Source organism: Macadamia integrifolia, chromosome 6 (genome assembly GCF_013358625.1).
Source record: "Macadamia integrifolia cultivar HAES 741 chromosome 6, SCU_Mint_v3, whole genome shotgun sequence".
NCBI classification, from domain to species: domain Eukaryota; kingdom Viridiplantae; phylum Streptophyta; class Magnoliopsida; order Proteales; family Proteaceae; genus Macadamia; species Macadamia integrifolia.
This window is the reverse complement of record NC_056562.1, coordinates 31,028,394-31,040,746: the sequence shown is the minus strand read 5'-3', so window position 1 is coordinate 31,040,746 and position 12,353 is coordinate 31,028,394. Positions and strand designations below refer to the sequence as shown.

At 40.9% G+C, this 12,353-nt stretch overlaps 3 protein-coding genes across 5 annotated transcripts; all 3 read left to right on the top strand.

The window, feature by feature from the left end:
- Positions 1 to 3,817, top strand: LOC122082213. The gene is made up of 3 exons (XM_042649685.1): positions 1 to 1,913; positions 2,259 to 2,806; positions 2,975 to 3,817. The coding sequence occupies exons 1-3, from the start codon at positions 116 to 118 to the stop codon at positions 3,815 to 3,817; spliced, it is 3,189 nt and encodes a 1,062-aa protein (XP_042505619.1). The 5' UTR covers positions 1 to 115.
- A 144-nt stretch (positions 3,818 to 3,961) lies between these two features.
- LOC122081394 lies at positions 3,962 to 5,288 on the top strand. Of its 2 annotated transcripts, none has more exons than XM_042648508.1 (2): positions 3,962 to 5,182; positions 5,222 to 5,288. In XM_042648508.1, exons 1-2 carry the CDS (start codon positions 4,682 to 4,684, stop codon positions 5,237 to 5,239), a joined length of 519 nt encoding a protein of 172 aa, XP_042504442.1. In that variant the 5' UTR covers positions 3,962 to 4,681; the 3' UTR covers positions 5,240 to 5,288. The 2 variants fall into 2 exon arrangements, with proteins under 2 accessions (XP_042504442.1, XP_042504441.1); XM_042648507.1 differs by having other exon boundaries at positions 5,219 to 5,287.
- A 3,117-nt stretch (positions 5,289 to 8,405) lies between these two features.
- Positions 8,406 to 12,347, top strand: LOC122081445 (UTP:RNA uridylyltransferase 1-like). Of its 2 annotated transcripts, XM_042648592.1 has the most exons (3): positions 8,406 to 8,822; positions 10,987 to 11,183; positions 12,062 to 12,347. In XM_042648592.1, the coding sequence occupies exons 2-3, from the start codon at positions 10,990 to 10,992 to the stop codon at positions 12,195 to 12,197; spliced, it is 330 nt and encodes a 109-aa protein (XP_042504526.1). In that variant the 5' UTR covers positions 8,406 to 8,822; positions 10,987 to 10,989; the 3' UTR covers positions 12,198 to 12,347. The 2 variants fall into 2 exon arrangements, with proteins under 2 accessions (XP_042504526.1, XP_042504525.1); XM_042648591.1 differs by lacking the exon at positions 8,406 to 8,822 and having other exon boundaries at positions 9,087 to 11,183.
- The last annotated feature ends 6 nt before the right edge of the window (positions 12,348 to 12,353 follow it).

Sequence of the window (12,353 nt, the reverse complement as noted above, 5' to 3'; positions counted from 1 at the left end):
TTAGCAATATCCTATTCTCCATATCTAGAATTCCCTATTCTCTGAGAAAAGATCCTACCCTGGTACTGTTTTGAGCTTCCTCAATTTCAGTACTACATCAATTGGTATCAGAGCGATGGCAGAGAATGAGTCACAGTGGCCGCCGCCTCCACCTGATCCAATGGCAAAAGTCATTGAAATGTTTCAACAACTCTCTGCTGATCAAAAAACTATTAATGAGAGGTTACTGCGACTTGAGAACCAAAGTGTTACTCCAATACAAGGCAGCAATGTACCATTCGAGAGGGAGGACAGGTATCAACTACAATCTACTGTGCATCGTCAACATAGGAGAAGTGCTGAAAGGGCACAACAAAGAACCCCTACAGCACCACCTACCTTTGAGGAGCATGTAAGATCTTATTTCAATGGTGATCTTGAAGCACCCCGTCGACGTGCTGATGATTCACAAAAAGTCAAGCTTGAATTAAAGGAGTTCAACGGAAAGCATGATCCACAGGTATTTTATGATTGGTTGGCTGCTTTAGATGACTATTTTGATTGGTATGAGTTGTCTGAGTCACGTAAGATGAGACTAGCACGTACTAAGCTAGTTGGCTCAGCCCGCGAATGGTGGAGAACTGAAGAAAGGGATCTAGAAGATCGTGGTAGAGCTCCCATTACTTGGGAAGAGATGAAAGAACATCTTAGTGCCAAATACTTACCACGACACTTTAGATCACAACTGCAGGACAAGCTGAATACTCTTCGTCAAGGGAGTATGTCCGTTGCAGAGTATATGGAGCAGTTTGATTCACTCTATTCACGCACTGGCATCAGGGAGAATGAATTACAGGTACTTTCCCGCTTTCGTTTGGGTTTGAGATCTGATATAAATCGTGCTATTGGCGTAGTAGATGTATCCAATGTCAGGGAATGCTTCGAGAAGGCAGTACATGCAGAGGAGTTACTAGCTCCTACGGGTAGAAGGTTTGGATATCAAGCTAGAGAGATCACAAAAAAATTTTCAGCAAAAAATCCTACTTCTTATCCTCCACGCACCACACCTTCTCCACGTGCTGATCACAAGGGGAAAGCACCTATGCCTAGCACTGCCACAGTGCAATGCTTTCATTGTCAGGAGAGGGGACATTATGCCAAAAATTGTCCTACACATCACAAAGTAGCAGTGATGGTTGATGCTGACGATACTCCTGATGAAGATAATTCCCATATCTTTCCAATCCCATTGGAAGAAGAAGACGAAAATGTTGATTATTATGATGGGGCTGAAGCAAATGAAGATGACTCCTATGGAATTCATGTGGTTTCTCGCATATTGGTGGCTGAAACCAAAGGCGAGGATTGGCGACGTACATGCATATTTTACAGCCGCATGCGTTCAGCTGATCGCACTGTTCAGGTGATAGTTGACAGTGGCAGCTGCGTTAATGTTGTCTCTGAGTTGTTTGTGAAGAAAGCACATTTGAAGGTAGAGAAACACCCGCAGCCTTACAAAGTATCCCTACTGAATGGCAACACTTTGGAGGTCAATCAGCGATGTTTTGTTCCACTACAACTTTCTCGATATGAAGAAAAGGTATGGTGTGATGTTATTCCTATGAAGCTAACTGATGTTCTTTTAGGGAGACCATGGATGTATGATAATGATGTTCTCACTGGCGGAAAGAAGAATCAGTGCATATTTACCTTTAAAGGGCAGCGCACTATACTTGAGCCTATCAATGTACCAGAGGAGATGCGTAAGAGACAGACATTGAGGACTAACCAGAAAGCCACCACCGATACCAACAAGATGCTAGTCCTTCCACAGAAGATCTTAGCTGTTCCACAAAAGCAGTGTGAGCGAACCAGCCATGATACAGGCATGATATTAGCCCTGGTTACTAGAGAGGTCACTCCACCACCAACAGTTCAGCTCACACGGCCTATTAGAGAGCTTCTAACAGACTTTTCTGATTTAGTACCTGACGAGCTACCTAATAAGCTCCCTCCCATGCGCGATATTCAGCATGCTATTGACTTGGTACCTGGGTCTGTGCTTCCCAACCTTTCAGCTTACCGTCTCAGTCCTACAGAACACACTGAGCTCAAAAGGCAAGTTGATGAACTACTAAAGAAGGGGTTTATCATTGAGAGCCTTAGTCCTTGTGCTGTACCAGCATTACTTACTCCAAAAAAGGATGGCTCATGGCGTATGTGTGTCGACAGCAGAGCAATCAACAAAATAACGGTTAAGTATAGGTTTCCNCCAACAGTTCAGCTCACACGGCCTATTAGAGAGCTTCTAACAGACTTTTCTGATTTAGTACCTGACGAGCTACCTAATAAGCTCCCTCCCATGCGCGATATTCAGCATGCTATTGACTTGGTACCTGGTTCTGTGCTTCCCAACCTTCCAGCTTACTGTCTCAGTCCTACAGAACACACTGAGCTCAAAAGGCAAGTTGATGAACTACTACAGAAGGGGTTTATCATTGAGAGCCTTAGTCCTTGTGATGTACCAGCATTACTTACTCCAAAAAAGGATGGCTCATGGCGTATGTGTGTCGACAGCAGAGCAATCAACAAAATAACGGTTAAGTATAGGTTTCCCATACCACGACTTGATGATATGCTAGACATGTTGTCCGGTGCAAAGGTCTTTTCAAAATTGGACCTTCGAAGCGGCTACCATCAAATTCGTATTCGGCCAGGAGACGAATGGAAGACCGCCTTCAAAACCAAGGATGGACTGTTCGAGTGGAAGGTTATGCCCTTTGGTCTGACGAAAGCACCTAGTACATTCATGCGAGTTATGACACAGGTACTTCGTCCATTTATTGGTCGATTTTTGGTTGTATACTTTGATGATATCTTAGTTTACAGCAAGCATCCAGATGATCACATCGACCATTTGAAGCAAGTCTTGAGGGTGCTCCGTATGGAGAAGCTATACATTAATCTCAAGAAGTGTTCCTTTATGCTGCCCAAGGTTGTATTCCTTGGTTTTATTGTCTCCTCCAAGGGGGTTGAAGCTGATCCTGAGAAAATCAAGTGCATCACCAACTGGCCTACCCCGAAGACAATCACTGAAGTCCGTAGCTTCCACGGTCTAGCCTCATTTTACAGGAGATTCATTCGAAATTTTAGTGCAGTCATGGCACCAATTTCCGAATGTATGAAGCAGAGTAAAGGCAAGTTTGAGTGGACAACAGCGGCGACAAAAGCCCTCCATTTTATCAAGAAGAAGATGACGGAGGCCCCGGTATTACGCCTGCCAGATTTTAATCGTGTATTTGAGGTGGCAACTGATGCTTCGCATATTGGGTTGGGAGGTGTGCTGATACAAGAAGGGCACCCTATCGCTTTCTATAGCGAGAAACTCAACGATGCCAAGCGACGCTACTCGACTTACGATTTGGAGCTCTATGCTGTCATCCAAGTGTTACGCCATTGGAGACACTATCTTATTGGTAAGGAATTTATTCTTTACACCGATCATGAAGCACTCAAACATCTCCATTCTCAGAAGTCAATCAGTCAGAAGCATGCAAAGTGGGTTGCTTACCTACAAGAGTTCGTCTTTGCGATGAAATACAAGGCTGGTAAAGAGAACACGGTGGCTGATGCTTTAAGCCAAAAAATTCTCACTATCAATACTTTTTCAGCACATGCCGTTAGTATTGATCAGATACGAGATGAGTACGCGTCTGATAAGGATTTCAGAGTTCTATATGCAGAGTTACAGCAAGGTGAGCAACACCCTAAATGTTCTGTCCACAATGGTTATTTGTTCTTCGGAACGCGATTATGCATTCCAGACTCCTCCCTATGACATCACATCATAAGGGAGTTACACGGAGGAGGTTTGGGAGGCCACTTCGGCAAGGACAAGACCATCATACAAGTGACTGATCGGTACTACTGGCCACACATTGCAAAAGACGTAGATCATGTCATCAAAAGGTGTCGAGTCTGTCAACTTGCTAAGGGGACCAAGCAGAATACAGGCCTCTACTCCCCACTACCGGTTCCTCATGCACCTTGGCTCGACATTAGTATGGATTTTGTACTTGGGCTGCCACCTACAAGAGAACGGTACGATTCCATCATGGTTGTAGTGGATCGCTTCTCTAAGATGGCTCACTTTTTGCCATGTCGAAAGACCTTTGATGCCTATCACATTGCAAAGCTCTTCTTTAAAGAGGTTGTTCGACTGCATGGGCTGCCAAGTACTATTGTCTCTGATCGTGACGTCAAGTTTATGAGCTATTCCTGGAAGACATTGTGACTAAAAACTAACACAAAGCTACAGTTTTCAACTGCATTCCATCCACAAACTGACGGTCAGACAGAGGTTGTTAATAGAAGTTTGGGGAACTTGTTGAGGTGCTTAGTCCGAGATTATGAGAAGACATGGCCAGCAATCCTTGACATAGCTGAGTTTGCCTACAATAGCTCTGTGAACAGGACAACGGGGCGCACACCATTTGAGATATTACTTGGAATTCAGCCGCAACGCCCAATTGATCTTGTTCCACTCCCACCCCAGACTCGAATCAGCCTTGAAGCTGATGAATTCTTGCGCCACATCACAGAGGTGCATGCAAACGTGCGACGACGTATTGCCTTAAGTAATGATGTCTACAAGACTACAGCTGATCATCATCGTCGTTATGTGGAGTTTAAACCAGGAGACATGGTTACGGTTCGCATAAATCCTGAGAGGTTCCGATCTGGTGTTAACACAAAGCTCCATCCAAATAAGATGGGTCCTTATAAGGTGCTGAAACGTATAGGACCAAATGCTTATGTGCTCGAATTACCTGAGGAAATGACCATAAGCGATGTCTTCAATGTAGCTGACCTACATCTTTATGTGGGACATCATTCAGATGATGGTGACCTGGAACAAATGCTAAGGCTGCCCCAACTTACACCACCTCTTGAAGATGTTATTGAAGAGGTTTTGGATGATACTTACAAAACCACTCGTCATGGCACCGGTTATCACACTTTTCTTGTCAAATGGAAGGGACGACCACGGACTGATTGCACTTGGATTCATGCTGATGACTTCAAGCGACTCGATCCTGACTTATATGAGCGTTACATGTCTTTCACCCATTCGTCGGAGACGAATGTTTTCAAGTCGGGAGGAGCTGATGCAGATCTGAAGACCTACATCCGTAGGAAGAAGGCCAACAAGAATCTGAAGACCTACATCCGTAGGAAGAAGGCCAACAAGAGTAACTAGCATGTGGCCTTACCTTGTTGATGCTTATTAATTTCATACTTAGTTTTTATTTCATGTTTTATGTCTTAGTTTAGTTCCAATTGAACCATGGTCCATGTTGGTCCAATATCGGTTCAATTTAAGTGGTTAGAAGTTACTTTTACTTTTACTTTTTACTTTTCTAAATGGGGGGATCAATTCACTTTTGTAAGTGATGATGGGTGAAGACTTTTCCACTTTTGGTAGTTGGGGGATGAAGATTTTTCCACCTTTGGTAGTTGGGGGATGAAGACTTTTCCACCTTTGGTAGTTGGGGGATGACTTTTCCATTGTAACTTTAAGAGGTGAGGATTTTTCCACTTTTGGTAGTTGGTAGGTGAAGGCCTTTGGTAGTTGGGGGATGACTTTTCCATTGTAACTTTAAGAGGTGAGGATTTTTCCACTTTTGGTAGTTGGTAGATGAAGGCTCTTTCAACTTTAGTAGTTGGAAGGTGAATACTTTCCTATCCCAACTTTAATAAGTGAAGACTTTCTACTATTGTTAGTTGGAAGTTGGGTATGTAATGTTTTGTTGAGTTGGTCCTATAAATAGGGATCAATTGTAAGCATTCAAGGACAACTCAGAATTTAAAACAAAGTTTGCTTATGCAACTCTCTTCTTGTGTTTGATCAAGATTCTCTTGTGTTTGCTCAAGAAATCCCTTGTGTTTGATCAAGGTAGGTTGGTGTTTGATCCAGTCGATCCACCTTGCGGTGTGAAGCCCGGGTGTTATATTATTGTCTATTGTTCCATCTTTTTCACCTTTCGACAAGTTTTAGCAATATCCTATTCTCCATATCTAGAATTCCCTATTCTCTGAGAAAAGATCCTACCCTGGTACTGTTTTGAGCTTCCTCAATTTCAGTATTACATCACGAAGAAATAAGGAGGGAAATAAGAGAGGGAAAAGAAGAGATTAGAAGATTTCAGAGAGGGAGAAAAAAGGGGTCGGCAGCCATGGTTTCAAAACCAAAGAAATTTTCAACCAAGTTTCTATTCATCCAATCTCTATTACATGACTAATATAAAGGAAAAATCAAACAATTAATGGAAACTATTCTAAAATTAGAAGCTAGCTAATTTAAAAAGAAATTAATTCTAAAACAATAGAAAATCAAATTAAAAGATATTTCTTTCCTAGGTCCATCGTGCAACTGCATCACCAAGGTAGCTCCATTCTAAATATTTACAAATGCATGCTTTACTACTTAGATTTCACACATAAATGTGCTCATCAATTCACTCAAAACTATGGCATTGATTATTAGGAAACTTTTGCCCTAGTTGCAAAAATGATCTCCGTTCGAGCCTTGTTATCTTGTGCTGCAAACCTTGGATGAAGTCTTCAACAATTGGTTGTAAAGAATGCATTTCTGAATGGTGATCTTGAAGAGGAGGTTTACATGGATATTCATCCGGGTTTCGATTCATCCACTACAATTGGCAAAGTATGGAAACTCCGTGAATCCCTCTATGGTTTGAAATAATCACCTCATGCCTGGTTTGGTAGGTTTCAAAAGGCTATGAAGAAGTTTGGTTTCAAACAGAGCAATGCGGACCATACCTTATTTGTCAAACACCGAATCAGCAAGACCACTGTTCTTATTGTGTATGTAGATGATATAGTGATCATTGGTGATGACGAGGCATAAATCTCTCTCCTAAAGATTTTTCCTGGCAGTTGAGTTTGAGATTAAAGACTTGGGCCATCTCAAATATTTATTGGGAATTGAAGTGGCTTGATCTAACAAAGAAATCTTCATTTCGTAAAGGAAATATGTCCTTGGCCTCCTTGAAGAAACAAGGATGCTTGGTTGTAAACCTGCAGATTCTCCCATAGAAGTTAATCACCAACTCAGCAGCACGGGTGGTGACTTTGTGGACAAGGATTGATATCAGCACCTTGTAGGAAGGCTTGTTTATCTCTCCCACACCAGGCTTGACATTACCTATGCTGTGGGTATTGTCAGCCGTTTCCTACATGACCCGAAGACTGCTCTCCTTGAGGCAGTATATAGAATTGTACGGTACTTGAACTCAACACCAGGTGAAGGTATCTTGTTCTTAAATAAGGGAAGCCTAAAGTTAGAATCCTTTATTGATGCTGATTGGGCTGGCTCCATTGTTGATCGCCGATCCACTTCTGGCTACTATACATTCCTTGGAAGAAACCTTGTTTGTTGAAGTGAAAAACAACCAGTTGTTTCCAAATCAGTGTTGAAGCCGAAGCGAACTTATGTGGCTGAAAAGGCTTCTCAGTAATCTAAAACTGGCCTTGGAAGGACCTTTGAAGCTTTATTGTGGCAACAAAGCTGCGATCAATATAGTTCATAATCCAATCCAACATGACAGGACCGAACATGTTGAAATTGATTGACACTTCATCAATGAAAAAATTGAAGTTGGTCTGATATGCACACCATTTGTTACTACAGAAAACCAGATGGTAAATGTTTTCACCAATGGGTTGTCTTGTTAAGTCTTTTCATCCTATTTTCTCCAAGTTGGGCATGTATGATACATATGCACCAACTTGGGGGTGTGTGGGGGGGGGGAGTTAAGAGTTTATTCCTTTATTCCTGTAATGTGTCCAGGTTCATTGTAACACATGTTCCACATGTAGCACATGCTAGATAAGGCCTTGAGCCAGCTTTAGCTAACATGCCATATTTGTCACTTCCTTAATCTCTATAAATAAAGGCCTGGCCACTGTCACCTTGAAAAGTCAACACATTATATCGATTCTCTTTTCTTGTTTATAATTATTCTAAAATTCTATACGTAATCTAAAACTGAAATAGAAACATATCAAACTAGGAAACTACCAAAACTACCAAGTTACTTTTCCTATGTATTCTACTTAAAATAAAATCTTACATAGTATTTTCCTAAATAAAATAGAACATCCTAGTTGACAGAGGACCAAATTGGACCTGGTTCATCTCCGTCTGGATACTGAAATGGGTTTGGATCGGTCCAAGGCAGTGCACCTGCATCACAAGTATATAAATAAGAGCAGAAAAAGACTCTCATCTAAGATTAACCGAAAACAACTCCAGAACTTGCTAAACTCTTACTATATATCCTACCTAAAATAAAAGGTTATATTTTTTTCAAATAAAATAAAGCTCCCTAAGTATCCTATTGAACCAACCAACCATAGTTGGACCTGGTTCATCTTGATATGGGCCTCCAAACTGGTTTGTAACGATTCAAGGCGGTGGTACTACATCAATTCTCTTATTGTTGAGAAAAACTCGACTCGAGTTTTGTAGAAAATAAATAAGAACATTTCATGTTGCAGTGCAGGGATTGGGTTCCAAATATGGTTCATGTTTGGCCATCTTATGGGTTTAGTTGAGGATTCCAAGTCAGCTCGCATCGCATGGAGGAGTTTATCCAGGATTTAATTGCAGCCTTGTGTGGGGAGCAAATTGGTGATTTTGTCAGATTCTTGTAGGGCCCAGCCAGGGTGTCGCATACTCGCATGGAGTATTTGCTGGAGCAGCTTCTTCCTTACGGTAGAAGACTTCTAGGAGATCTTGTGGGCCCCATGGCCAGCTGGTAAAGTTTATGCGAAGACCAATTTGACAGCTTACATAGGCTATTATTTAGGGAGTTTTTATTACTTGCATGGGGGTGGGTGGGTTCATTTGCCATATAGTTCTATTTTATAGGTTGTTTTATGTGATTCATAGTTTCCTTTTCTAGTATTCTTTTTTTTTTTTTTGTTAACTAATTAGATTGGTATTGGTTTTGCTCTTTTTAGTAAGGAAAATGCCTAGAGAGCTGTAACTGATTTCGATAATATAAATAAAGGAGTAGCTGTGTTATTGGCAGCCAACGATTTGAGAAAAAAGGAGTTTCGTTTGAAACATGTAAGGTTGTGAGATGCAGCTGAGGGGTAAGAGGCCCAAGGGTGAGATGCCCTAAGCTATGAGTAGGTGAGAGGCCGGGGAGAGAATGAGACTTGATCCAAATCTCCATTCTTCTATCATCTTCTATTTTTCTTTTCTTTTCAGTATCTGTTTTATTGTTCAGTGAGTTAATTTGCAACTGAGAGACAATCCATTCAGTTTCCTACTGTGTTTTGTTGAAGATCTCCATTGATAGATAGTGCATCGATCCTACTGTAGGGTTGGTTCTTAGTTGAACTAGCTCCTACATTACTTCAACTGATGCTTGTGGCTCCTTGTCTGTAACTAATAATATCCAAAATATGAAGCTTTGATGTTGATTCTTTTTGTTGAAATGCGTGGGGATTAACAAATTCAATATGTAGACAACCGTCGTTGCTTCACTTGAAATGATCATCTTGTTCCCTTTGCCATTACTTACTGTCCAACATCAGAGCGGTGTTCCTCATGTGTCAATTCTTTTGGCTCTTCCTGTGGCTGCATTGTTGGTGCTAACTTATTTAGTTTTGAGGGTACTTTGTCAATCAATCCTTGAAGAACAAATATCTGGCGCATGTGAGAAGGCTGTAAGGTGCACAAATTTTTGTCATGATCAATGACGCCTCTTTGTGCTTCCAACCACTCTTGACCCTCTTTAATAATGTGCTTAAAAGAATCTAACTCATCACAATGTTGGCAAATTGAGAATTCAATGAATTCATCAGCTGCAACTAAGATGATGGATCATGTTGGTCTCTGATAACATTTCTGCCATAGGATGCAAAATCAATTTGTCACTCTGCCTGTCATCTACAAGTATGCTAGCAGTTTTTTCTGTTGGGTAAATGAACATTGGTCTGGAAAATGTAGGTATCCATGGTCAGATTTGGCTTTGATGTCAAATGATGCAATCCAGGGTTTGAAAAGCCTGCTCTGTGATCGCTATGGGCCCACCTACATGCCCAATAGCCAAAAGTTGAAAGATAATGGGAATTTTGACATATTAACAAGGGGATTGGCAATTTGGTGCATAACCAGAATTTTAAAGGCCTACTTAGGAAGAAAAAGAAAAAAAGGATATGGGAGATCGACAGAGTCTTTGTAGACTGCTGTTGCCCCCAGAACAGAATAAAGAAGATACAAGATAAACCAACGAGGAGGAAAAATAAGAGAGAACAGGAAGGAGGAGAACAGGAAAGGAACTCAATGGGAAGGAGAGGCAAGAGAACCAAAGGGGAAGAAGGTTATAGTCGCACACAGGGGAAGGGATGTGCAAGGAGTACCTATAGTAGATGTTCCAGATTCGCAAGGAAGGGGAAAGAAGGCGATACCAGAAGCAAGGGGGAAAAAGAAGAGAATGACAGTCAACGGGCGGCCTCAATTTCAATATTCTATCTGTCTAAATTATTGGATTACAAGCATATAAATAAGAAAAGAAAAAGGTACTAAATATGGAAACAACTCCACTAAGATTTCTTGCCAAAAATAAAAAGAGGAAAAGATGCCACAGATTGTTTTTTATTTTATTTTATTATTTGGTCTTCTGTGAGTAGCGCTCTTGACCATGCCAGCAAATTGAAACTTTCTTATATGTATACTACCATTATTCTCCTGATTTTCTGGTGGAGTTATTGGTTGCATTATCATATATTTCTATTGCTATACGCATTTAATTTTTGAGCATTTTGATCTTTGTCCATGGCAATAAGTTTTAGGATTGTTATCTCACCTTGAATATGCTAGTACTGGCTGAAGATCATCACTGTGAAAAAAGATAATTGTTCCTGTGAATGGTTGGTAAATTGTCTCACCCAACTGCTAATTTATGCCAGGGAATGGAGGCAACGTTTACGGTGACAGTAGATGATATTGAATGTGCTTACTTAGATAAAGTAGATGGTCTCTTTGGTTTTGGAGCACAGAATAAAGAAAGTATTGCCCAACTGATATGGGGGTTTTTTGATTATTGGTCATTTCGTCATGACCATGCAAATGCTGTTATATCTGTACGCACAGGAAGTATCGTCAGGTGGGTTACTTATTTTTATTTAGAATGCTGCTATTATGCACACATCTACTTTGTCTGGAGATGCAGTTTGTCATGGTATGCATTATGTCATCATGGCTTCTAATTTAAAGCAGTCTTCTTGGCCCTTTGGTTTGTGACAAGATGACTGCTACCTCTTTTAACTACCTTGGGCACATTTAATAGTCTTCGCTGCCCTTATTGAAAGTGCCTGGATGTTCTTTATTTGATGGAAGAAAAATATATTATTGTTGTGAAAAAAGCTGATAGTGAAGCTGTACGGTATTAGTTTGCACTACCCTACATCCCCACAAGCTGTTTTGATCTCCTCCCAAAGGTCTAGGATTTCCTTGTTATGTTTCACATTTTAAATCCTGCTCCAAATTTCTCCCAGGACTCCCTTACAGCCCAGCAAATCAAGAACGAACCAACCTTCCTACAGATTTTCTTCCCTCAACACTTCCTTTGAACTGGACAATGATCTTATTCCTTCCAAAGTGTCCCGCACCTTGCAAAGTGTAGCATGCCCCCGTAAGACTGCCTTCACTCCAAAACTTGCAAGTGGTGAAGACCAAAATATACCTTCTAAATCAATTATTTCATGTTTGATTGTCACATTATTTGTTTCTTTAACTGTTCTGCCTAGAACTGTGTCATTAAATTATAGTAGATTTTCTTCACTTCTTTTGTGCGATTATACATACTACTTACTTGAGACAGTATACAGCATGACTAGTTCCCCCAAAACCCCACCCCACCCCAAAAAAAAATATTGAGGATGGAGGAAAACGAATGATGTTGAAGTTGTGAGCTGTTCACTATATGGATTACTTTTCAACCAGTTCTAGCAGTAGCTGATGGTAACTTATTTGTACATGCAGTAAGCAAGCCAAGGACTGGACAAGGCGAATTGGAAATGACCGTCATTTGATACGTATAGAGGATCCCTTTGAAACATCTCGTGATCTTGGTCGAGTTGTTGATAAGCACAGCATAAGAATCCTTCAAGTTGTTTGAAAGAGTGGCCAATATTATGCAGTATGATCCTGATCCTTGCGTAAAGCTATTTGAGCCCTATGTACCTAATATACCACATCCTTGAGACTCGGTAATGTTTTGCTGTACTTAGTTCTTCCAAGCTTGTAAAGTCCCGTATCATTCATTTACTATGGG